This window comes from Phodopus roborovskii, unplaced genomic scaffold (assembly GCF_943737965.1).
Source record: "Phodopus roborovskii unplaced genomic scaffold, PHOROB, whole genome shotgun sequence".
In the NCBI taxonomy this organism is placed as follows: Eukaryota; Metazoa; Chordata; class Mammalia; order Rodentia; family Cricetidae; genus Phodopus; species Phodopus roborovskii.
This window is the reverse complement of record NW_026126410.1, coordinates 8,212,328-8,239,862: the sequence shown is the minus strand read 5'-3', so window position 1 is coordinate 8,239,862 and position 27,535 is coordinate 8,212,328. Positions and strand designations below refer to the sequence as shown.

At 35.2% G+C, this 27,535-nt stretch overlaps 1 protein-coding gene across 3 annotated transcripts in view; it reads right to left on the bottom strand.

The window, feature by feature from the left end:
• Gpm6a (glycoprotein M6A) overlaps positions 1-27,535 on the bottom strand; it is a 262,821-nt gene that overhangs the window by 59,427 nt on the left and 175,859 nt on the right. The window contains exon 1 of one of the 3 annotated variants that reach the window (XM_051182435.1): positions 19,918-19,954. The exons of the other annotated variants lie outside the window; for them this stretch is intronic. Within the exon in view, the coding sequence (XP_051038392.1) occupies positions 19,918-19,939 (22 nt within the window). The 5' untranslated portion in view covers positions 19,940-19,954. Of the gene's footprint in view, positions 1-19,917; positions 19,955-27,535 lie in introns of those variants that run through there. 3 annotated transcript variants of the gene reach the window in all.

The window sequence follows — 27,535 nt, the reverse complement described above, 5'->3', positions numbered from 1 at the left end:
AGGGATAGCAGGGCAGCAGGAGCACAAGGAAATGAAAGTCACACACTGAGCACAATGTTGACAGCACTAAAGTAGGGTGAAGCTGTGAACTTTTAAAGCTCATCTCCAATGACATGCTTCAGCTAGGATGTGCCTCCTAAACATCCTAAACATCCTAAACATCCCAAAACAGAGCCAACAGTTGGGGGCCAAGTGTTCAAACATTTAAGCCTATGGTGGACCTTTCTTCATTTTTTCTTCCTCCTTCCTTTCCTTCTTCCTTCCTTCCTTCCTTTTTTACTTTTCTTATTTACTTCATAATATTTACATATTTTTCTTTTTCTCTCTGACTTTTGTTCTCTGAGAATTTAATATTTCTTATTCATCTCCCTCTTCAATTCCTCTTAGGTCTCTTCTCACTTTCCTACCCAAGGAGTTTGTGTCATTAAGCTCAGTTTGTTCTGCCCAAATATTCTTGAATATACGGTCTTCCACTGGAGCACAGTCTACTGACAAGGAGCTTCACTCATAAAGAAAATTGCCCCTTTCTCTCATAGCAGCTATCAACTGTCAACAGATGCCAGCATGCGTTTTCCATCACTTTGTCCCCTATGCTTATCTACATGACCTGGAAGCAAAGGAGTTGGAGACTTGATGAAAGTTTCTGCCAAGAACTGAGATCCATGATATACAATGGTCTTTAAGAATTGAAAAATGAGGAAAATAATCTGTGGCCCTCTTATAACTAGCTCAAATACATAATACAGTACTTTATACCTTGCATTATCAGACACTACAAAAACATGCTGCAGTTTCTCTATAACATTTCTTTGTGGAATTGATAATTATTGTCATATGCCTCAGAGGAATATTTCAAAATAAGATTCAGATTTACATTTATATTGAGTTTGAATTTTGAAGAGATAACATCTATTAACCCAATTGCCAGGCAAATTTTTTTTTTGCTATTATCTGTATTTTACAGCCTGGGAAAACCTGAGCACAGAAAAATGAATTGCTTTGCCTAAGGCCTAAGCTCTCAGGTTTCAGAGGGAAGTTATAAGCCAGATGAATTATGTATCAGACCCATGTCACAGTATACTGCTAAGTGGAGTTGATACGATTCATCTCTCAGGGTGCTCACTGTCCTATGACAAAATGTTCTTTTTACCGTAAAACAGTCTTCTATACAAAAATGAAGCTGCTTATAAGATAAAACAAAAAGAAATAAAGTTACTTAAACTGTTTAAAATATTGGTAAAATAAAATTCAATTATCTTTTAGTTGTTGTTCTATCTCCATGGGGAAGAATATCCTCTGATAGGTGCTTGCCCACTTAATCCACTCTCATATTTGTAAGTTGCCATGTATTCCTTATCAATAACTTATTCTACCATCGAGAGGCTATAAAAATAACAAAACACCAAAATGAAGATGAAAGAATACAAGTTTTATATTTGTGCAAGTTTTCAGCTTGATCATATATCAGAGTTGAGAGTATATAACAAAAGTAATTCATTTTTTATATTAAAAATTAAATTAAGTACAAAATGATACAATGGCTTATACAAATTATTTTATTTGGAACATTAAAATGTTGGCACAAATAATTTTAATAGTTTTGCATTTTTAAAAACATTTAGTGTGTATATGTTCTTTGATCCCATAGGCATGAATGAATTAGCAGACTAAACAGAAAAACTAGAAAAAAAATCTTTGGGCAGATTTAGGAGTTTAAAATAAGCATAGACTTTAGAAATTCAAAGACAGAAACTGACTATACTTATATTCATCCTGGATCCTAACATCATTGTTTCCTTTTTCTGGTGCTCAAATCCTTGCACATGCTAGGCAAGTACTTTATGCCTGAGCTACACCTTGTCCAAAATTCTGACTAATCCACAAAACAGAGACAAATATTAGTTCTCAGTGTTGGTGTTTGGTGTTTCTTCTTTGGTCCATAAAGATGAATACACAAATCCATCCTTGACTATATGAATGCATTTATGACACTACTGCTTCTTTCCATAAATAAAAGCATTAATCAAAAGCAGAACAAATTATCATCCCTTATTACCAATAGCCGTACATACATAATTGCAAACACAAATAGATCGAGTTTGTATTGTCATTTTAAATATACACACAAATATGCAGACAATTTCTCCTCCTTCTGATCTTAATTTAATGGATTTCACTCTTCTAGAACAAAAAGAACATTTTCTCTCTCTCAGACACACACACACACACACACACACACACACACACACACACACACACACACACACAAAATAAAACCTAATGGAAGAGGGCACCTATAAAATCCTAAGTAGGACAGCATAAAATCTTGATCTGTAGGGATCTATTCTTTTTCCATGTTATCAAAATGAGCACCATACTACCTAAATATTTTCAATTGGTGCACAGCATAGCAAAAACAATTCCAAGTTGATTTAAAAACATCTATCAAAAAAAAAAAATCAGTGTAATGTTGTAATGAAGAGAATGAGAATTTTTCTCTGTAAATCTTATTTTTGCTGTTAAAGGAAAAATAAATTTTAGTATTATCTCCCAATAATTAAATTGAAGTTAAAGTGAAAACTTGTATCAAAATACAATTGCATGTCAATGTAAGTCTGGAACACCCATGTAAAATTGCTTTTTTAAAAGGATTTATTGACTGTAAACAACAAAATCAAAATATTTATGTGTAAGTCACTATAACTGCAAAACAAGATTTTTGGTATTGTGACAGTATGTCAGGTCCTGATAGTTTGGAAGTTACCATGCATGAAGACCAGGCTAGCCTTGGACTCACAAAATCTGCCTGCCTCTACTTGTATGAACTGTGATTAGAGAAATGTATCACCATGCCCACCTTGCAAATTGTTTTTGCTTGAAATCCATTTTAAAATTCTTGTGTTTTAGAGTTGAGAAATGGAGACAGGACTGTGGATGATAGCTTAGTTGTAGAACTTGCCTAGCAGGAGCAAGTCACATTTGCACAGATGCACAGAATGAAAAGAAAGCAAAGTTATAGGTAGAATTTTCATATAATGAAAATATCTTTTCTTTAAAAGAATATTAAACAATTGAATGTCCCTATGAAAAATGAGGATAGAGTTTTGTAAAAAAAAAAATGATTAATAAACTAACTTCAAGAAGAAAATTCATTTTTTTTTTTTATAAAACACTGACTTCCTTTTTACAAATGCGAGATAAGGGAAAAGACTTTAGGGAGATTATTCTAACAATTGAAGTAATATATGTCTGCAAATTATGTCTTTATTTTTTAAAATTTTGCATAAAAATATGAAGTAGGAGAAGTGCTCTAATTCATAATTAAAGCACAATGCAAACGATCAGTTCCTGGTTGCCTGACACATAGTGCTTCCCCACTCCTTTTTTTTTTTTTTTGTAGAAGGAGGAAATTACATATTTTCATATTTACAATCCCCAAATACAAATATATGTTCAACAGACTGTAGTAATGCCTGTGACTCTTATATCTCTGATGACCTGCTAGCAAAACACACAACATCACAGTCTCTGCACCCCACATTCTCAGGCTTTTCTACTTACCATACTTCTACCCCAAATGTAGTACACAGAGTTCATCTCCTTACATTCAAGTATTTGTTCTAATAGGCTAATTTTGGCAACTAGTTCCCTGGCAGATTCCTCACCAATTAAAAGTTTAAATCCCAAGTTCTTGCTATTAAAAATAATGCTACTACAAGCATAGTTGAACAGATGCCTTTGTTGCATGGGTGTCGATCATTTGGGTATATGCCTAAGAGGGGGATTGCCAGGTCCTATGGTAAACTAATTCCCATTTTTCTGAGGAGCCCCCATGTTGATCTCCAAAATGGCTGTACAAGTTTGCACTCCCACCAGCAGTGGAGGAATGTTCCCCTTTCTCCACATCCTCTCCAGCATAAGTTGTCATTGGTGTTTCTAATTTTAGCCATTCTGGCAGGAGTAAGATGATATTGCAAAGTTCTTTTGATTTGCATTTCGCTGATAGCTAAGGGTGTTGAGCACTTTCTTAAGTGTCTTTCAGCCTTTTTTGATTTCCTCCATTGAAAATTCTCTCTTCAGTTCTGTACCCCATTTTTGAATAGAGTTAATTGGTGTTTTGGTGACTAGTTTAATAAGTTCTTTGTATATTTTGGAGATCAGCCCTCTGTCACATGAAGGAAGCAACCTAGATGCCCCTCAGCTGAGGAATGGATAAAGGAGATGTGGCACATTTACACAATGGAATACTATTCTGATGGGGTGGGGGGGCAATGGAAGTTTGAAATTCAAAGGCCAATGGATAGAACTTGAAGAAACCATCCTGAATGAGGTAACCCAGTCACAAAAAGGAACATTGTATGTACTCACTATTATATAAATTTTAGGCATAGAGCAAAGGATCACCAGCCTATAATTCACACCACCAGAGAAAGTAGGATACAAGAAGGAATCTAAGAAATTCATACAAGGTTCCTCACAGAAGGGGAAAGGAACAAGATCTCCTGAGCATATTGGGAGTGGGGGGGCAGTGAGTGGAGAGGGAGCTAGGAGAAAGAAGCGGAGAAGAGGAAAACACACAGGACTAGGAAGATTGAGTCAAGGGAGGAATAGACAAGAGAGAGAGAGGAGAGAGAGAGAGAGAGAGAGAGAGAGAGAGAGAGAGAGAGAGAGAGAGACTATAATAGAGGGAGCCATTATAAGTTTCAAGAGAAAACTGACTCTAGAGAAATATCCAGAGACCTACAAGACTAATCCCAACTAACAATTTGAGCAACAGTTTGAAGGCTACCATAAATGTCCTTCCCTGATAATGAGATTGATGGCTAACTTATCCACCATCATAGAGCCCTTATCTAGTAGCTGATGGAAACAGAAGCAGACACCCACAGGTAAACACTGAACCGAACTGGAATCCAGATGCAGAGAGGGAGGACAAGACCAAGCTACAGAAAGCCACAGAGACACTGACCTGAACAAGAACCCCCAGAGTGATAGCAGGGGAACCAGCATTGGACCAACTCAGACTCTCTGAACATGGTCTTAGTTAGAAGGCCTGGGCAGTCTAAGGAACCTCTGAGAGTAGAACCAGGATGTATTGCTGGTACACAAAAGGACTTTGGGAGCACATTCCTATTGAGGGATACTCCCGTAACCTAGAGGCAGGAGAGAAGGCCTAGTCTCTACTCCAAATGACTTGAAGGATTTTGATGACTCCTCCTAGAAGGCATCACTCTACATGTGAGTGGGGGGATGGGATGGGAGGGGGGTCTGAGGGCATGGAAGGGAGGAAAGGAGAGAGAGAGGAAGGGAGGGAGGGAGTGAGTGAGTGAGTGAGGGAGGGAGTGAAGGAGGGAGGGAGGGATGGAAGGAAGGAGAAGGTACTGAGATCAATATGTAAAGTAAGAAAAAAATGATAGAAACAGAAAAGAATATGTACTTCACTGTGTAGGGTAGCATGTTCTAATAAATAGTAATTAGTCGTGATATAAAATGTTTAAATCCCAGACCTCTAATAACCAATTCCTATTTCATTTCTAATTATGTTTTAACATTACCATGATCAGTTTTGAATTATGTTTTCATTCATTTGTCTTCCCTCTACTACTGTGATATGAATTTGGAGGATACTAGTAAGGTGAGGATAATTGTCTTTCATTGATTGCTATAAGAGACATAGCAATTAAATCTAACATTTGATAGAGGGGAAATAGAAAAGAATTACATATATACATATATATATGTATGTATATATATATGAATACACACACATATAGTTAAATTATATTTTAACTGTATTTATAACTGAGACAATGATTTTGTGTTTGTGTGTGTGTTTGTTTTGATTTTCTTTTCTTTTTTAGGGGGAGAGAAGTAGGAGTATAGGACCAAACCTATTTTCTTATCCTGGAAACTGACTCTACAAAAATCTTCTGTTAAGTATTTTTAATCACATCAACCAGATAATCTCAATTTATCGCTCACTGGCATTGTGTCCTGAAAGGTCTGAGTGTGGGAATCTGATGAAAATGTAAAGCCATAGTTTGACAAGTCAACAGAATTCAAGAGATGGAAGAGAATCTCAGGCGTGAAAGATAAACTAGAGGAAATTCATCTACCAAAGAAAATCATAAAACCAACAAATCCTTAACACAAAACATCCCAGAAATGTGGGACACCATGAAAAGGCCTAACCTAAGAATAATAGGCATAGAGGAAGGTGAGGAAGCCCAGCTCAAAGGTGTCAAAAACATATTCAACAAAATCATTGAGGAAAACTTTCCCAATCTGAATAAGGACATGCCCATGAAAGTACAAGAAGTATACTGAACCCCAAATAGTCTAGACCAAAGAAAAAAGCCCCCTCGACATATAATAATCAAAACACCTAGCATACAGAATAAAGAAAGAATATTAAGAGTAGTGAAGAAAAAAGGACAGGTAACATATAAAGGCAGACCTATCAAAATTACACCTGACTTCTCCATGGAAACCTGCAAGGCCAGAAGGTCCTGGATAGATGTTCTGCAAGTACTAGGAGTCCACATATGCCAAACTCTCAATCACTATAGATGGAGAAAGCAAGATATTTAATGACAAAACCAGATTTTCCCAATATGTATCTACAAATCCAGTCCTACAGAAAAATTTGGAAGGAAAACTCCAACCCAAGGAAGTTAACTATGCCCACAAAGATGTAGGCAACAGATAATCTAATTACACCAGAAACCAAGGGTAAAGTAGGACAAATATATTCACAATACCACTGCTAACAACAAATCTAAAACAAACAAGCATCAACAATCAATGGCCCTTACTCACCCTCAGCATTAATGGTCTTAACTCACCAATAAAAAGACACAGGCTAACAGAATGGATACGAGGACAGAATCCATCCTTCTGCTGCATACAAGAAACACATCTAAGCTTCAAAGATAGACACTACCTCAGGGTAAAGGGTGGGGAGAAGATTTTCCAATCAAATGGAAATAAGAAGCAAGCAGGCATAGCTATCCTAATATCTAACAAGTTAGACTTCAAACCAAAATTAGTCAAAAGAGATGAAGACAGTCATTTCATATTCATCGCAGGAGAAATCCATCAACACAAAGTCTCACACAAAGTTCTGAAATCTATGCCCCAAATACAAAGGCACCCACATTCGTTAAAAAAAAAAAAACACTACTAAAACTCAAAGCTCACATAAAACCTCACACATTTATAGTGGGAGACTCCAATACACCACTCTCACCACTAGACAGGACCACCAATCAGAAACTCAACAAAGAAACAAAAGAACTAACAAACGTTATGTCTCAATTGGGTTTAACAGAATCTATAGAATATTTTAATATTTCTTAATCAATTCACCAATATTGTAAGTGGAGTTGTCCCTATCATTTAGACCACATTAGTGAAATAATTCAGCTCCACCTGCTTCACAGATCTTGTACTCCTGGAGTAAACACTTCAATAGCAAGTAAAAATACATCAGGCAAATACTCTAAATATAAATGTAACATAAAGAAAAAATAAACAGGAAAAAGGATGTAAATCCAAAGTGATATAGGACACAAAATATATTGACAAGTTGGTTCTGTGGAGATGGAAGGCTTCATGGTGAAGGTGGGCATTTTTCATATTTGGGACTGCTGGCTGCATGTATACAGTTTTTGGGAAGAATTTTCTAGGCACACAGTTTTAATCGCAGCACTCAGGACAGCCTCCAAAACCACAGAGAAACCCTGTCTTAAAAAACCAAAAAACAACAACAAAAAAGAAAAATTCGAAGAAGAAGGAGAAGGAGGAGGAGAAGAAGAAGCCCAAACAAAGCCTTAAACCACACTTTTCAGAGAGAAAGGGCAAATACTGTTCCTGGAGGTGAGTGCAGGAGGAGGCTAATAGAGATGATGTCGAAACAATTATGAGAGTAGATAATGTGGTTGCTTTGATGCTATTATGGGAAATGTAGCTTTTATTCAGGATGCAATAGGGAGTGAATAGAAGATGAAAGTTACTGGGCAGGAGGGTGATATACTACATAGCTGAGACAGAGATGGCTATCATGCTGTGATGCTGAGGTTATAATATAAATGTGGATTCTGGATACAATTGGAAAAAATAGTTCAGGAATGTGTCATTACACAATCATTGGTGACGTTTTTCTCTGGATCATTTCAGGTAAAGAAAATCTACTTAGAAAATAACCATGGATCTGACTTTGATCTTATTTGAACCCACTTGGAGAGACAAGACTTTTGCAATATTGACTGTATTAATTTAAAAATAGATAAACAGGATGGGGGCTATGGCTCAGTTGGTATAATGCATGCTTAATAATCATGTAGACCAGGGTTCAACTGCCAACATCACTTAAAATCCAGGTATGGTGGTACATGCTTGTTATCCAAAGACAAGTCGGTATGATCCTTAAAAGCTACTAGAAAATGAAATGGTCCCTGTGTGCTGATACAGAATCACATGGACAAACCACCTTCTTGTTTACAAACACCCATAATTCTTGTAAATTAGCTAATTATAGCTCATCAAATTTATTATGATGAAATGTGAACCAAAAAGAAAATGTTAGAGGAGGAGCTGGCACAATCTACAACTCATAACCAATCTTTATACACCTCATTTTGTAGATTTATAAATCAAACTTCAACAACCTTAAGCAACCAAGTTCAAGATTTCAAATAACTCTGGCTGGGAAGATGGATCAGTGGCTAGAAACACCTACTGTTCTTACAGAAAGCTCAAGTTCCCATAACTCACATGGAGTTACTTACAGCAACCTGTAACTTTAACTATGGGGAGGGAAACTGATGCCTCTGCCTTCCATAGGCATGTGAATGCATGCTTGTATAGACACACACACACACACACACACACACACACACACACACACACACACACAGAGAGAGAGAGAAGGGGGGCGGGGGAGAGAGAGAGGCATGTGGATTGTAAACTCTGGACATTAACGACGGTGCAATCATTAGTGTTGTTTGTTGTTCTGTATAGAAGTGAAATTACATACACACCATTACTTTTTAAGTGCCAATAAATATTATTGATATTCACATCAAAGGTTGAATGAATAAAACAGTCTGAAGGAAGTCTCAAAACTTAAGGTTAAACACAGTTCCATGTATTGTATTTTAAAATAAATTAGCATCAGCCATTTTAAATATTCAGAAGAGGTAACACAGAAAACTGTGTCATTGGCAGTTATCCATTTTGCTTTTATTGATAGTATAAGCTTGAGAAGATATTCTCAATGTCTGTCCTGAAATTGTTATAAACAAATACAACACAGACGTGGACTGAGTAGCACATGAATTAGATCTATAATTCCTGACATTGACCATGAGCATATTAATGAAAGAATTAGTCAAGAGGGGAAAACAAATTTCAAATAAATGGGGAATGAAATATTTAGAGATAGAAGGCTCCATGATTTGATACTACTTTTTAAAAATATTTCTTTCACTGGAAACATAGCTTGTGATAAGTAAACCAATGCCAAAACAATTTTCAAAACTAAAATTCTGCTTAAGAGAAAAAAGATTATAAATTATTTAAAATCCAAATAATTGAAGCCAAAGAAATTTCATCAGTTTTCATTTCATCTGTGTTGTATCTGCCTATCATACCCACATACCACCTCAGTTCCTTTTAGATATACAAGGTTATTGGAAAAGAGATATCAAATTGATTTTATAATATTAATTTTAAAAACTTACAGCTTATTTTTTGAATCCTAGTAGCTTCCACTTCATGCAAAAAGAACATTTCACTATAAAACTGACATAATTTGTGGAGGAGTTCCTATCTTGTTCTAAGAGGCCAGAGCATTTGGTGAAAGTCCACAGCTGACAGAGCACTGAGTGAGTAGATGGCACTTCATTTCAAACCCTAAGTTCCACATCATTTTAAATTCCTGGTCTGGATTTAAAATTTGGAGTTTCTTTTATTCCATTTACCATATTCAAATCCTCAATTCCATTATATCTCACTGACTATGTTTTCTCAATGATATAGAAATAAAACATAATAATAAATTACATGAGATTTATCAAATACAGGTGAAAGTTTCTTCTGTAAAGCATCAGACATGAGTGCTTTTAGATTTCCTTCAAAAGAAAACAAGAATACCTATTTCTAAAAGTAATCCATTTTGCCCAAGCCTTTGCATACCTAATGTCAGTAGCACAATATCACATTTCCAACTTGAAAACTGGTTATAATTTTAAAAAAGGAGCTATTGAAAGGCATGAACTTTTCCTGTTGGGGAAATTCATTTATGAAATTGAGAGCTGCATAAAGTGAATGGTCTACCTGGAAATATATGCTAACCTGTTATTTTGTGTCTTTGTATGACAGTATCTGTAACCTTTCATCCCTGAGATTCACATGCAGTCCAAGCTGGTTTTTAACTGAATCCTGCCTCTGCCTCTGCCTCCTAAATTTAAATGCTCTCCTGGGATTAAAGGTGTGTACCACCATACTCAGTCACGTTAATCTATTATTACTTGGTGTCACTCCTAAATTATAGTTTGCTATTAAATAATCTAAAGCAATTTAAGTTGTAATTGTTAAGATTGATAAAGTGGTTTATGTGAAAAATATTTTAAACCATTAGAAATCTTAGTTATACAATATTTTGAAGATATTCAATAGCCACGTGTTCAGTGCGTCTGAATAGATGTGCCTCTGTGTCTATATGTGTTTATTGTGATTTTTCTTTGGCTCTTTTTCTTTTGTTGGCTTTCTTGCTTCATTCCATTTTGGTTTGTTTGTTTTGATTTTATCTTATTTTACTATTTTTATATGCCGGATTGTATTCTAATGATAAAGGGGGTATAGATTTGGGTGGATGGGCAACTGATTGGGAGAGGGAAAACTAATCAGATTATATTGTATAGGGAAAAGATTTTTTTTTTTAAAATAAAGAATTTCCTGGAACTTTTAAATCCATCTATATGTATATGATGTTTTAGAAACAATGAAATGAACCCTATTTCCTTCAAGGAAAGATAAGACTCTATTACTATTATTTTATTTCTCCATTAAATCTTAGTTCTATAAATATAGGTTAGGAAGCAGAAGATATAAAAGAACTTTGAAACTACCTTTCAAACAGTCAGTCCCTGAGATTCACAGTTTGCCAAGAGAAATGTATGAATATATTGCAGCAAAAGGGTTTCTTTTCAGGAAAGTTAGTTACATTTTAGGGAGTCAGGAAGCAACAGGTTAAAATTTGAAATTTATTATTCTAGCCACCTCATTTATATACAAACTGTCATGTAATCTTAATTATTTCTCTGGAGTTTGGATTTTTCTCAAGCATACAAAAAATTAACCTCAACAATATATAAATCATATGGATTTCATCAAATACCCATAAATGAAAGTTTGATAAACGTTGTTTCATGTGTGTGTGTCTGTGTGTGTGTTGGGGGGAGAGAGAGATGAGATGAGATGAGAAGCTATTGCATTAGAAAATCTCTTGCTCATTTAAAATTCCGTCATTAAAACTGATGTCACCACATTTTGCTCTAAGAGTTTGATCTTGCACATCCAAAGTTCAAATGACTTCCAAAATGAGATGAACAGTTTGTATTTGAAATAAGGCCAAGAAATAAACAAAAGGTGTTTTGTGAAACATAAACAAATGTCATCAACGAATACATTCCATGAAATAATGGGTAGTTAAGCAAAGATAGAACTGACTTCTATGCTTTCCCTATATTTACAGCTCAGGAATTCGACTGGTAAACATTGTTATCTGTATCTCACAGCTGTTTAACTATTTCACAGTCATCAACTGTCTACAAAAACTTCTTCTTACCATTCTAGTAAAATGGCTCTCAACCAAGCCTAGTGTCTTATTTAGGGTTATTTTTGCTGTGATGAAACACCATAACCAAAGGCAAACTGGGGAGAAAAGGGTTTATTTGAATTATACTTACATGCCATAGTCCAACACTAAAGAAAGTCAGGACAGGAACTCAAACAGTGCCAGAACCTGGAGGCAGGAGCTGATGCACGGGCCATGGAGGGGTGCCGCTTGCTGGCTTGCTCATCAAAGCCTGCTTTCTTATAGAACCCAAGAGCACCAGTCCAAGGATGACATAGCCTACAGCGAGCTTGCCTTCCCCCACCAATCACACATTCTGAAAATGCCCTATAGGTTTGCCTAAAGCCCTATCTTGTGGTGGCATTTTCTTAATTGAAGTTCCCTCCTCTCAGGTGACTTTAGCTTGTGTCCAGTTAACATGAAAGTATCTAGCACACCATGATTGATCGTTTACATCCCGGATCTAAATAAAACTGCATTTTTGCTTTTACAGGCTTGTGTAGCAAAGGGAGAGTGTGTTTCTATGCTAAGAGGTTCCAGAGAATCTCTTTAAAAATGAGATGATGCCTGGTTCACAAAAACCCCTTAAAGAGGGGACACTCACTTGATCATTATTATTTCTAGACTACATAGGAATTACAAAAGCACAAGAGGCATGAGATGAGTACAGTGTAAAAATGGCCAGATACATAAAGCACGCAGGAAGATGGTAATGAGTAAAAACACCATCTTCGCTAATATTACCAGGGTATACAGCCTAAAGGCAAGACAGAAGTTAATGGAGATCTGAGAAGTATAAATTTAGGTTGGGAAGGCTTTTTCATGAGAATGGATTTCAGTTTTATTTCTGCAGAGACTGACATAGATTCGTATTTGAGGAAAAACTTCACTGCTTATATTTAAGCTGGGATAAGGCTGGGGGCAGAATCAGATGTTAATAACCCAAATGAGTGACTACTGGAGCTCCTGTCCGGACTTTAGAACCAGCAACAGGAACTTAAAAAGGGAATGAATTTATCCTCTGAAGAACTCAACATGGACATTTTGACAGTTCCAGACAGAAAGGCTAAGATTTCCTTATAACTCAAAAAACATCAACTTTCCCTATAAAAAAGCATGTATTCAGATTCAGATAATTATGAATTCTAGACTGGTTAAAGAGCGAATTGGCATATACTGAGAAAGAAATATGAAAAACAAGTGATGAGCAACATAGGACAGTCATAGGAAGATTTTCTGTAGTTCCTCTTGGTTAAGGCTTTGTTTTCTTCAGTGGGGAAGTTTTCAGTTAAGATGGCAATTGTATTATGTATATCTTAAGATACTGCATGCAAGTCAGGTGCTATGGTGAATTCAATCATAAAAATTCTGAGGTGATAGTACATTTGGCATTGCTACAGGCAATGTTCTAAGGCATATAGTGCTGATAGAGTAAGGCTCCAACTGTGCTCAACATGGAAACCCCGAAGAAGATGGACTTTACATATATTTGTTTTGGCCCTAGACTTTGTGTTTATATTCTGAAACCTTTGCCCAACCTGGCTTTGTATAAAATAACTAGATACACTTAGATGATGATTTAGCCTATCTTGTGAAAATCTTAACTGTAAATCATAAGGGGAGTTCAGTTTTATAACTAAGATGATTATATATATATATATATATATATATATAATGTGTGTATATATATATATATACACATATGTGTGTATGTATCAATGCAATAACTGAAGTAAAAATGAAATCAACCTATTCCTCTGAAAGATGACAAGCAAATGATTCATCAAACTACCAAAATACTCTGTGTAATCTTATCATGCAGACTCCAAAGTAGTAAATCTTATTTACAAATGAAATCAAAGAAACAACAATGTGTACAGACAACCAACTAATTGTAAAAAATAATTTGAAAGCTATATATCCAACAAGGGGTTAATATCCAAGATTCACTGTGACCTCAATAGAAAAAAAACAAAATATTAAAAATGGGCAGAGGTCATACATAATGTTTTTGAAAGGCAGACAGATAAAAAAGGGTGAGTATTCCTAATCATAGGGAAATGTAAATTAACACCAAAATGGGTTAGTATTTCACACCCATCAAAATGAGTTTTATATTAAAAACAGATAACATGTATTGATGAGAATGTAGAGACAATGGTAACCTTGTTCATTGTTTATGGAAACAGGATTAGTTCCGCTATTTGAAAAATGATATGGAGGTTCTTCACAAAAACTAAAGATAAAAATACCATATACTATTGCAATCCCATTTGAGGGTACTTTCGTAAATGTTTTAAATAAGTTATATCTAGAGATATTTGATTTGACATGATCATTGTATTTCACATTTACATTTTATTACAAATTAATCTATCCTGGATCGTAAAGAAAATTCATTAGATGTGCAGTATACATTGATCCTCCTGGAAATGATAATCACAACAGTATTTTGTTTTAGATTTTTATTGGAGTTGTTTAAAAAGCTGGAATAAAGAGATACAAATATTTGTTTTTAAAAACATCACACTTTTATAACTGTTTGTTATGTTGTTGACTTTATCTAAAGCAGCCCACAAGAACCCCCTCTTTTCAATCTACGAACTTAATGTACATAATTTTCTGGGTCCCAAGAAGTCTAATCCTCTGGAGGCTCAAGGATCACACTTTGTTTAGAAATATGCTCACAACTAGGAAAAGATTAGTAAAGATTTTTACTAAAAGATTAGTAAAGATCTTACCTTTATGAACAGAGAAAAGTTGGACATACTTTTAGAACTGTCCTTCAGGTGTGGATGAGAATTCCAGTGTCAGAGAAAGTACTTGGTAGTTGCACCACAAAGGGCTGGGATGGCCTAGATGATGTGGGAACTGTCTGATAATTAGTGGGGATATTATTTGTGGGAGCCCATATATTTGACTCTTTGCCATCTTGAATTAAGGTCAGAGAGTTGAAAACTACTCTTGATCCTCAAGGTCAGATAACAGGATGTTTGATCTAAGGTGTGGTTACTAGATGTTTTACTTCTCAAGGCCTAATGGCAGGATATTTAGTAAAGGCATTGTTATTGGATGCTTTGAGAATTAAGGAAGCAATTACACTGGTTTGTTATTTAATCATGATAAGGAAGTCTTTTGCCCTCCCCCTTTGCTTTGGGTATAAAAGTTCTATGTAAAATAAAATTTGAGGTGTCTGCAGTATTCACTGAGAGCCCTCCCAGCTTTATCTTCTATCTTTTGCCTTTTTCTTTCTTAATCCTCACTCTCCTTTTCAGGCATGTTGGAACAGGTCAGCTGGTTCCTGACAGTTGTTACGAAATAGCTGTCAGAAGGATGAGGGTAGAAAGAATCTACACTGGAATTAAAATGACATTCTACTTAAATAAAAAGTAGATCTCAATTGTTGATATCTATCATATTTTACCTAAATGGTCATCTTAGTGTTGAACAGAACTGTGACATTACAGGGATTACAATATAGTATTATGCTCTATGTTTAATATTTAATCAGAGGAAGATTTTTCTCTTCATGTAAATAATTATTTTAAAAGTAAATGAACAACACACTAATAAATTTCAAAATTATTTGCTATATATTTCAGAGCTAAATATAAACTTAAATATTTCAAAGCAATATAAAGTTATCTAAAGCACCAAATATACTATTTACTATATGTATAGTTTCCTGTATTCCAAACTTCCTCTTTTAGTAATTTTACCATATTTATTATTATTTATTTTTAAAATATTTTGCCTACAAATCAACATTTATCATATATGTGGTGCAAAATCATGTTTCATGAATACAATATGGAATGTACACCAGGCTAGTTAAATATCCATCAATCTTAACGGTGAAGACATTTCAAATTTACTTTTAATATTCTGAACTACACATTCCTCTAGAATTCACTATCTTCATCACATGGAACACTGAATACCAAAACATATTTCTTTTCTCTAGTATTTTGTGCCCTTCATCACCTCCCATTTCCTACTCACCTGTAGCCTCTGTAACCATGATTCTTTTCTTTTACAAGTGCAGGCATCTTACTATACTTATACAATATCTATACCTCCATGTTTTGATTGTTTTACTTAACGCAATATTTTTAATTTTGTCATGATTTCTACAGATTTTCTTTTTAAGGATGTGTGTGTGTGTGTGTATTTTCTTTATATAGTCATCTGTATAAACACTTTTGTTTTGTTTGGGCTGAACTATAGGAATATTAAATATAGAGAAAGGTCCAATAGTGTTAGTCAAATTTACATAAGCCAGTAATATTTACAAGTCAAGGGAAATGAGTTTGTGTTTTATCAATGATAGTGGTAGAAGGTCTTAAAGCATTAGAGAAATAGGAATGAAGGGGAAAAAGTCATGTGCTTTGTGAAAAATAAAAACTAATATACCTGAGAAAGTATTAGCCCTAGAAATAACAAGCAAAACATTGTTCTGGGCTTAGAAGCTTTTATAAAAATATCCCAGAGTCAGAACAATGTCAGCTTCCTCTTCCCTGATAATCTTATATTGTAGATTCCAGGAAATATCCAGGTACCAAAAACTATAGAGTGTGCCCTACTTTCCTCTTCACTGTATTTAAAAGCCCCTGTACATCACATTAACTCTATGCTATCTAATGATGCTTCCTAAATGATAATTAGCTTTCCTGCCCTTCATTTTTGCAGATAATTTTCTATTTATGGAGGTTTTTTCTTCTCTCCTTGTTTTTTGAATATGTGCTCCCTCACCATTCCTGAGTAATTGTTTAAAAAATGAACATTGTCAAATCTCTGTGTAAATTTCTTTGCCTTCTTGTTACCCTAAGGACAGAATTTAAGTTTGTCAGTGGGTAGCACACTGAATGATTCCCTGATTTATACAAGTTTATTTGCAAGTTTTGCTTTTGTACATGCTGTTCTCTCTGCTTGGAGAGCTCCCATGTTTGACTGAACTAGAGTTAGTCTACTAATTAGTGCAGAATATGGCTAGCCTTCTTTTTTGTTATAACAAAGTCTTCACCAAGAAGGGATCAATGGACCAAAGAAAAACCCCCACAAGAGACATGCCTCCCAAAAGACTAAGTCTGATTTCACACCCTTGAGTGCCAAGAATTCCCAATGTTAATACATTATAGTGAGGGAGGGCAGCCTATACTCAGGCCGTTGTTTATATATGTCCTATGTGAAAGTACAACTTAAACCATGTGGTCCTCTTCTTGTCTTATGAACTGTACTCAGTAGCAATTCTCTGTTGATAACAGTGGTTTCTTTCCTAAAAGCAGTCTGTGGACTTAATCCCGACTGTGGTCAGGAAGCAGCTTACTTCAGGAAGCTGTGCTACGGTTCCGTCTGTGAGAAGGGAGAGAGCTGTCTGTCAGACCAAGAGTTAGACAGAAAAGTATCATGTTTGACAATGTGTGAACAACTAAAGACAAAATGTTCTGGAGTTTAGAAAGCACCATTTAATTAAGTCCATTAACATTTCCATGAACTGAAACATAATTTCTTCATTTCCCATGTGGGAAATAAAGTTGGAGCCGCAGAAATTAAATCTTTCTAGGAGTCATATTTGTAACCTTATGCCTCTGTGTGCATCACGGAAAAATCTTGGGGATTTTGTACATCATTAATATTTAATCTTCCATATCACCATCCTTCACCCATCCTTAGCTATAAAACAGAGTTCATTTGAACATGATCTCTGTATCTACACATTGCAGAAATAGGCTGGAGAGATGGTTCAGCAGCTAAAAGCACTTGCATTCTTACAATGCTGGATTAAGTTCCCAGCATGAGGTGTCTCACATCCATCCATAGCTCCAGCTCCAGGGCATCCAGCATGCATGTGGTACACAAACATACATGCAGGCAAACCAATCATGCATAGAAAATAAAATAAATTAAAAAAATAAATCAAATCGGGCCAGTTATTTGAAGACCTTGCTTTAAGAAATAAAACAAAAAAATAAAATCACTGGACAGTGACTTAGATTTGTGATGAGAAAGATGCTCAAACATTTATTTGAAAAAAAAAATCTAAAGTTAATAACATAGGCTGCAAAAATTCATGTATGAATTAAGAAAATGCAAGCCTATTTTCACCTCAGATTTCAAAGTAAAATGCATGAGATATAATTACATGAAGTGGGTATGGAATACTTTGTTGACATTCTGACATCCATTTTCTTTTTAACTCATTTCAGCCATCTGTGTATGTCTTTGAGCAAACTGTCTATTCAAATGCATAATCCATTTTCAGATGGATTATGATGGAGTTGTACAGTTATTTATACATAAAAAAATGAACATAGCTAAGGCTGAGAGAAATGGGAAGAGCTGCCAAAAACGCCTCAGGTCCATAAGGTGTTTGAGTCTGATTAGTTGTCTGTTGTTTTTGTTTAGAATCCTTGTACTTTTGTCAAATTTTAGTTATGTGGGTGCATATGGGGTCACAGCCAACAGTTTAGGGAGCTGGAGTTTAAGTGATTACTATTTCTAATGATAAACATTTTTTAAAAATCTGTTCTCTATTGAGATTATATCATTTCCGCCCTCCTCTTCCCTCCCTTTATCATCGTTCTTCCACTTTTTAAAGAATAATGCTATATGACCAGCTTACCAAAATCCTGTCATTGGCTCATTAATTTTGCTTGACAACCAGTGAAAATTAATTTTACTTTCTGCATAATGATGAGTCAACTGCTCTAGCATTTTTAATGTAGCTTTAATGAGTAGTCTATCTGGTATAGGAAGACAGATTAGTTGATAGAAATGTTTTATTTGCAAAAAAACAAGAATGGAATCCCAAGCACCATATGCAAAACCATCCATGCCTGTAACCCTAGAATATTTTTGGTTGGAGATAGGTGGATCCTGAGGTTTGCCACAGCTTTTTATTTCTTTTATTTTCTTGAAATTATGAAATAATGACCTCACTTCTCATTTCCCCATCTTCTCACTAAATCCTCCTACATGCACTTGCACTCTTTCAAATTCATAACCTCTTTTCTCAGTGTTTGTTCCAGTCATACATGAAATACACACACATATATATACATACATGTGTGTGTGTGTGTGTGTGTGTGTGTGTGTGTGTGTATTCCTAATACGTAAGTACACAATACTCAATGTATAGAATGCTACTTGTGTGTATGTTTGAGGGGTTGATGATTTGGTATTGGGTTGGAGGAGAACTCACAACTGCAGCTTAACTACACCAGCATAAAAGTCATTAACTATTTATTATAAACATCTTTTCTTATATCCACAGATAAGTGCAGCCCCTCAACAATATTGTAGCTGCATTGCATCTTAGAGTTTTAGAACACTCATACATAGTTTCAATGATCCATTCTCACTGGAAAACCCTTCATCTCCTCAAATCCCTACTTAACTTTCAGGCCTTTACATATGTGTAATGATCTTCAAATTAGCTTCAAATGTCTCCAATCAAGAGTAGCACATCCAAACGCTTCTCCTTTGAAATATCTTAAATTCATTTGTTACTGCCACTAGACTAAGTATGTCTGATTGACTATTCATTCAATTTAGCTTTACCATACTAGACTACAAACTCACTGGAGATTTCACAGTAAGATGAAGTGGCTATATATATTTAAGTCAATATTATCTTTGACTTCAAAAACAAAGACTTTAAATTATTTTAATGTTAGAAAAGGTTAGTATTTCACTATATTTTCTTTAGATGTTCAGTTTTCAAGAAAATAACAGAATGAAAGTGTTTCCAAAATAACTGGATTTGGAGAATGCTTGTTGAAAAAATGGTGCTTAGTAAAACCAGGTAGAAAAACTACAAAAGATGTCAAGCCAAGTTATTCAAGTGATTCCAGTTAAATGGTTTTAATTTACACTAATCACTTAGCTTCATTTTCCTATTTTTCTTCCCTTTGTTCTAACTCAATCATATTTAAATGCCTTAATGTACCAATTTTTAAGTTAAGTGGATTTGCATTGCTCTAACCTGCTTATCACCAACAAAGGCCATCTGCACCCACGTTTCCTGGTTGTGTGTTAGCATAACAGTACATACTCACCCGTTATGGCTGAGTATCCCATCTAATCATAATGTTTCCCAGGAGCTAATGAGACAGTTCTACTGGCTTTTAGCCATCACCTTTCAGAGAACAAGAAAGAGATATAGTACAAAAATCAAAATGTGATGGCATTTCTTTCATTTCTTCTCATATTCAGAGAGCCTAGCACCATTCCTTGAAATAAAATCATAATGTTTTAAATATTCAGCAACCTCAGTTCTCCTAAAGATACTGACTATTCTTTTAGGAAAAATTAGAGAACTGAAAAGCTCATGAGCCACAGATGGAACAACTCTTGAAAGCCAATCTGGCCCCCTCTTGGCAGAATAGAGCTACATATGTTGTAGGGAGGGGACACTGCTGTGGGGGACAGGAAAGAGTTCTCTATACATAAAGATTGCTTGTAAGCCAGTGGAAGAAGCCTTTGCCAAAACCAGAAGCCTGGCTGGGCTGGCTTTCCTTTCAAACCCCCCACGCCCTCCAATTCATGGTCTAGTCTTACCAATCAAAAGAGAAATATATTTTATAAGCATATTATCAATGAATTTTTTCTCATTTTGTTTCATTCATAGATAAACTATTTAACACCACCAAACTGAATGTACAACTATGACTTCAGCCATTGTGAAACAACTTACTTTAGCTTTAAATATGGTTGGATTTTGGGCTATACCTGGCCTAGCTAGAAAGCTAGAGTTTACTTAAATATGTGCAGCAGACACTGGGCCTGACAACCCCTGTCCCTTGAATGCAGAGTTATAATTCTGGTATAGAGTGGATGATTGGTCTGTAACATGCAAAGCCATCCAACTTTCTTGCCAATGGAAGAAACTATAAACTTGTATGAAGCAAATGTTTTAGATGTCTCCTGTTACATTGATCAAGTTACAGAGGAAGCAAGCTCTCTGTTAGGCAAGCTGAGGCAGGTGCACTTTGGGAATGAAGAGCTGTTTACCCTTCAGGTCAGCATTCTCAGGTGTTTTAGATACAGCCTTTATAAGGTCAAAGTGAAATAAGTGAAAATGAGACTTGCATTAAACAAAATGACATTCTTTTTATTTACAAAGTAGAATTTCTGTTTCAATTACCATTTAAAATTATTGCTTAACCTCTTTATGTTAATACTGAGTTTAACAAATATAACTATCAGATAAGGGGACTATATCACATGATCAAAAGTGACTTAAAATTAATTAACTATTTAAACACTCTTTGAATGAAATATGCCAGTTTTGTGTCAGCAATTAGGCACACTATGCCTTCGAGTTTTCCCAATACTGGAAAAAATATAATTTCCTCTGTATATGATCTTTTAGATATGATTTACTCTAAATACCAGAAAAACAGGTAGCTTCCTGGAGAGGTGAACTATTACATGATAGAACAATGAACTATTACTATTGTTACTCTTTGAAGACTGGGAGAATATATAGGGAAGGGGAAAAAGGGAACAATTCTACATAATTACTAAATTCAAGCAGCACAATTAGAAAGAAATAAGACTGTGGCTGAGTGAGAAGGCCTTTGCTTAGCATGTGTGAAGCCCTGAATTTGGTTTCCAGTACAATTACCCTGAGACTAGAGGCAAGGGACACAGCTCACTCTCACTGTGTTAGGATCAGGAAAATATATCATGTGTCAATAGTGATTTAAAAATAAACTATATTTAAGTGTATTGCATTTGCAAAGTAATAAATGTATTTATAAATTTGAGGTTTTTAATCACATAATTTTCTGTACCTCATATCACAAAAGTTGAAGCCACTTAATCTGAATATAAACTAGTAAAGGTAAATGAAGATATGCACTTCTGTTACAAATGAGAAAAATAAGCTCTCTGGATGGTAGTTTTGATAAATATCTAATACATTGATAAATAACAGGACATTATAAAGAACAGGGTTGTGTTTTAGTATATTCCCCCATTGACTTTGTATTGAAAATTCTCAGATCAATATTAACATGTATTTTGGTAAGCCACATTATCTTTCTAATTCTTCCAAGGGAGAGGTTTTGTTTGTTTGAGCAGTGGGTCTTGCTATGTAGCTCTGGCTGGCCTGTGACTTTTTATGTAGACAGGCTAGCCTAAAATTTTCTATGTAGACCAGGCTGCCCTCAAACTCACACAGAGTTAGCTGCCTTTCTCTGATTCTTGAGTGTGAGTGCTGGGATTAGAGGCACGTGTCACTACACCCTGTATAACAGGGATATGTTTTGTTAGTTTGTTATAGTAAGAGTGGGAAGACACAAAAGCTCATTAAGAGTATGTAATTGGGCAAGACAGTGATGGCACATTCCTTTAATCCCATCATTTGGGAAGCAAAGAAATGTGGATCTCCTAGTTTGAGGCCAGCCTGGTTTACAGAGCAGATTACAGGATAGCCAGGGCTACACAGAGAAACCCAGTCTTGAAAAATCAAAACACAAAAAACAAGAGTATGCAATTTGATTAGACATAAGGAAGAATAGAGCTCTTTTGGTTTAGTTTTATTCACTTAAAAATTCTTTTGAAGATTCATTTTTGCTTATATATATAAATGTGTGTCTCTCTCTGTGTTTGCTTATGTGTTTGCAGGAGTTCATAACGGCTAAAAGATTGTGTTATATTCTCTGACACTAGGATAATAGATGATTTTGAGACCCCCAGATGTGAGTGAGTGCTGGGAACTAAAATCTGTTCTTTGGGATTAGCAGCAACTGGTCTTAAACCACTGAGCCACATCTCCAGCCTCTGATGTAATCATTTTAGCATCTTTTTACTTTCATTTTGACTATAGGTTTTAAGAAAGAAATACCTAGATCTTTTATAGAGCCCTCTTGGCTACCTGTCTTGCCTAAGTTTAGACTCTTGGCTATCAATTTATCTCTCTGTGGCTATAGTGACATTTTGAAAATAGTGTCTGTAACATGTCACTCATGTTAATCCCTTTTCTAAGAAGATTTCCAAGCTTTAGAATGAGTTCAAGAACCAAAGAATGGATTATAATTTCCACTATGATATATATTCCTTGTTTAGCTGTCTAGTCTTTCCTCTCTATTCTGTACTCTCTCTTTTCTCATAGTATTCAATACTATTTCTTTATTCATCACTTACCTGTATTGAATTTGTGCTAAGACAACTTCATGATTCTCCTACACCATCAATGTCTTTTCTCTACAATATTTTCTGATCTATGTTTAATATTGCACCTCCCTACTAATTCACTGACCATAATAGCCATATACACATAGGTAGCTTTGCAGACTATTAATGCTTGTTTTTCCAAAATAATCATACAACTTCAGCTGATTTTTCTTCCTTACTTCATTTATGGTACATCCCCTATTCATCATTATCAGTTTGAGAACTGTTTTCTATATTAAGTGAAGAAAGAAACAGGAAACAGAAAGGAAGAAAGGAAGGAATGAAGAAAGGGAGGAAGGGAGATTGAGAGAAAGTAAAGCTTTTATCACAGAATTTCGAAGATACCTGTTAAAATTATGTTATACCCCCTTCCTGGCCTTTGTCTATGTGAGAAGAGGAGTACTTTAACACATATTTTACCCACTGTAACCCCATATTGTGCTGATTGTGGCTATAATTTTTAGTTCTTTGTTCTTTTTCTGCCTGTGTCCAGCCTTGAAACCAATTCATGTGATCATTTACATATTCAAATTGAATTCTCACATTCTGATTTCATAATGTTTCTCGGTGCCTTCAATATGTTTACTTTTTGGTTTTTTGTTTTGTTTTGTGTAAAAGAACTAAAAGCAGACATAATACATAAAACAAAACAAAGAAACAGCAAATTGAATTAAGAATAAAAAACAAATAAAAAGAACATACAGTGACAGTTATTAAATGGCATCTCCCTAAACAGAAAGATCATCTTCTAATTCATTAATTGACAGTGTCTATTACTACTCCTATTCCAAGGCATGGAGGTAGAACTGGATTTGCAGTCGTAAATACACTGACAAGATCCCTGCATTTACTTTTTGAATAATTAGTACTGCTCTCCTCTACCTTCCTCTACTCATTCTACTCATCAAATCCCTGTGAACCCCTTACACCCCATGCTTTCAGTCATAAAGCTTATTGTATTCATCACTAATCAGAACTTTTTTCTCTTATTGTGAGAGTCCACCAACTTTTTTACAGATACTTGCTCTGGCATTTCTTCATGAACATTACAAACAAGTGCCTGTCCTGGCATGATTCTTTTCCACACACGTGTCCTTCTTACCAGGCCAGTCACAAGAAGGGAGAATGGTCTTCAGAATGCTTCCTTATTGTGAACACAGATGGATGGACTCATCCCACAAACCTCTTAATGGGAGGTCAGTGTATCTGTCAATCAATTACTGTCAGTTACTTCAAATGGGCCATTGCTCCCGCCCTTATGCACAATAAGTGCCAGTTTTAATTGGGAAGAAAGTGAAAACTCCTGAGCAAAAGCCATTTTGATTATAATAAACATTAATATCATCAGAAAAGGCTTGGGAGATTAAAAAAAAGGACAATCATAATAATGTGAATAGTAGCACACTGGCTGCTCATTAGGAAAACGTTTATTCAGTCTGTGACAGCCCCAGATTCCACACCCAACTGAAAAAAAAATAAAGCTTAAAATCAACATGAAGTAAAAGTAATAGTAGTATCACACTGATATAAAGTTCTACTGTGTCTTATCTCACCAGTATTTCATCTAGAATATGAGAAACAGTCACATTTCTCCCTTCCTTCTCTACATCATGCCCATGTTGACTGGCCAGCATTTCTTCATGACTATTGTGCTGCATTTTTAGCTTCTAGATCTCTGATTATTGACAGAGAAGAGGAAGAAAGGAAAAATAAATAAGGAAGAAGGTAAGAGAAGGCACACAAAGACTTTACTTTTACTTTGAGTTAAGCATTTATCACCTTCCCCTTTCCTGTTTGTCAATAGAGTTATATATTTTTACCTCAATCTATCTTTTATATGTTGCAAAACCAGGGTGAGGAAAGAGAGACATATTAAAGTTTCATTATAAAGAAGAAATATAATCATTCAGTGTTTAGAAATAAAATAGAAGCAAGGAAACTAATTAATGTAAAATAACATCTTTAAGGCTCAATTCCCTGAGCCCTCTTCATCAATAATTCACCTTGGGCTTTGAGTAGGACTGCTGGAATTAATCATCATACTAAAAGCTTATTATGGTTATCCAGTTTCTATTAGGGCACTGCATTCTGAAAATCTCTCATGCACAAAAGAAAAATTCTCAATGTAGATGTGAATTTTTATCAAAACATCTATAAAAATTAAACACTAATACTAAATATGTACTTGGTACCAAATACGTTCAAATTAGATAACATGTAGGACATTTTAATTTATATTTTGAGCAACAGAAAACAGAATCATGCATGAAAAATAGGGAGGGAAAGTATCACTTTGAATTGTTGGACCAAAACCTGTCTACCTCAGGAACCTGCATGGTTTCCATGGCAACACAGCAACAGCTAGTCTAAAAGCTGTCGTTATCAACAGACAAAAGAGTCGCTGGAGCTTTCATTTCAGTTCTCAGAAAATCTGAAGGACAAACCTGAGAGACCTGAAGAAAGGACTGAAAAAATCCTTTCCTTTAAACCAGAATGGAAAATCTTCCAGTTTGAATGACAAAATGCAGTCCTAGCATATTTCATAAAGACCTTAAAGATCAATGCAAAATACCCAATATTTCAATAATGGCATTTTTCTAAAGTCATGTCTGCCAAAACAATGAAGATTTTTTGATGTTTGATATAAATCTTTTTATGATCCTATTGAAAAATCTAGATTTTTCCATTAATCTAAATTGTGTATATTCTTTCTATTTTGTGCTGCTCTCACTATCCATTGTAGATACCTATTTAGTTATAAATAGGTATCTGGATGCCAGGATGTACATGTGAGTTCAGTACTTGTGCAAGGAAGAAATGGGTGTCAGATCACCTGGAACTGAGTGGTACAGGTACTTGGGGGTTGCCTCTGTAGGATCAGTATTCACTCTTAACTACTGAGCCATATCTCTAGGGCTCACTGTAAAATGTTTTATTTTCAAAGTCAAGTGAGAAAAAATGGGATATTTGAGGGAGAAGAAGATGGAAGCTTTTCCCCAAATGTCTTGCTCATGTATTCTTTTAAAGTAGTAGGCATTACTTTACATAACCATTACAAGACAAAAATCAAAACATTTCTAGCATTTAAAATTACATGCAAATTAAAATCAAGTAAGCCATGGGTTATATGCACTAAACATATTTCTCATTCAAATAACTAAAGTTTCTTACATCAGGGACATATTTTTCTTCTCCACTGTGAATCAGTACACTTGAGAAAATTTAGGTGAACAGCTATAAACCATTCCATTGCAATGGAAACACAAACAGAAGGACTGTATTTCACTCTGAGTAGGCTGACAGTGGGCAAGAATACTAAAGAGAAAACTTTGAGGAAAAGTAAAAATGTCAGAAGACACTAATCAATTGACATTAGGTTAAAGGAAACTGTCAGGATGTAAAAAGCCAAGGACACAATACATCTGACATGACAATTAATTTGTGGTTTGAAAATTACCATGAAAATTGCTAGACGTTGGAGCCAAATGTTCACTCTAAAATGATGACACTGACGTGTTGACGAGAAAAGACTTTTTGAAAGAAGTCTGTGGCAAGAGTTTTTAATGAAAGTTTCTCAGATTAAATTTTCAATTCAATAATTGGAAACCTATCTTAAAAGTGTTTCATTTTGAAGAGACTTTGTCCCCTGTGCTAAGTCAATTTATATGTAAATCCTACGGAAAATTAGGTTAATGTGCCTTTTTCATGTAACTGACAGTAAGAGCAAATGTATCTTGCCACTTGGCTTCTAAACAAAGACCTAGCCAGCCTCAATGTGAGGAAGTTGTACCCCAAGCTCAAAAACTGAAAGAGCAAACTGTGTCGATTGATGATGTCAAAACTTGAGTAGCTGCCAAAAAAGTCAGGTGTGCAGGGGATCTCAGAGCATCTTTTAACTTCTGCAGTGTCTAATATATTCCACCATTGATCTTGCAAGCACGACAAGGATTAGCAATCAGAAGGAAATCAATTGTATGAATAGGAAAAGGATCTACTTAAGTAATACTGTGTCACAGTATATTTTATTCCTAGAAAGTTTTACTTGCCCCTGTCAAGTTAACTGGTATTACTCTCACACGTTATTTATCCAAGAGTTTCACGGATTTAAGATACTCTACTTAAATTCAGACAAAGTAGTGGAAATAAGTGAGAATGTTTGGTAGGTAGTTAGATATTAGCAGGTTTGGTGATCCTGATTTGTAAGTTTTGTTTTTTTAAGGCGAAGCAGAAATGGTGGACACTGATTACTGGCCCAAAGCATGGTATCTGTGTTGTATTTGTGGCCCTTGGTAGAGATGAGACGCTCTGAGACACCTACAAGATGAGAATATTAGTGGTGAAGAATGAGGCCATAGTTCCTTTAAAAATGACTCCAAATGGTCTTGTTAATCACCTGGCTTGAGAAATGCTTTATTTTGGAGACTTGAGATTTGGTGATGGTGCAAAGCCTACCAAACTTGTAGGTCAGCTTCCCTTGAGAGTGTTTGGATCTAT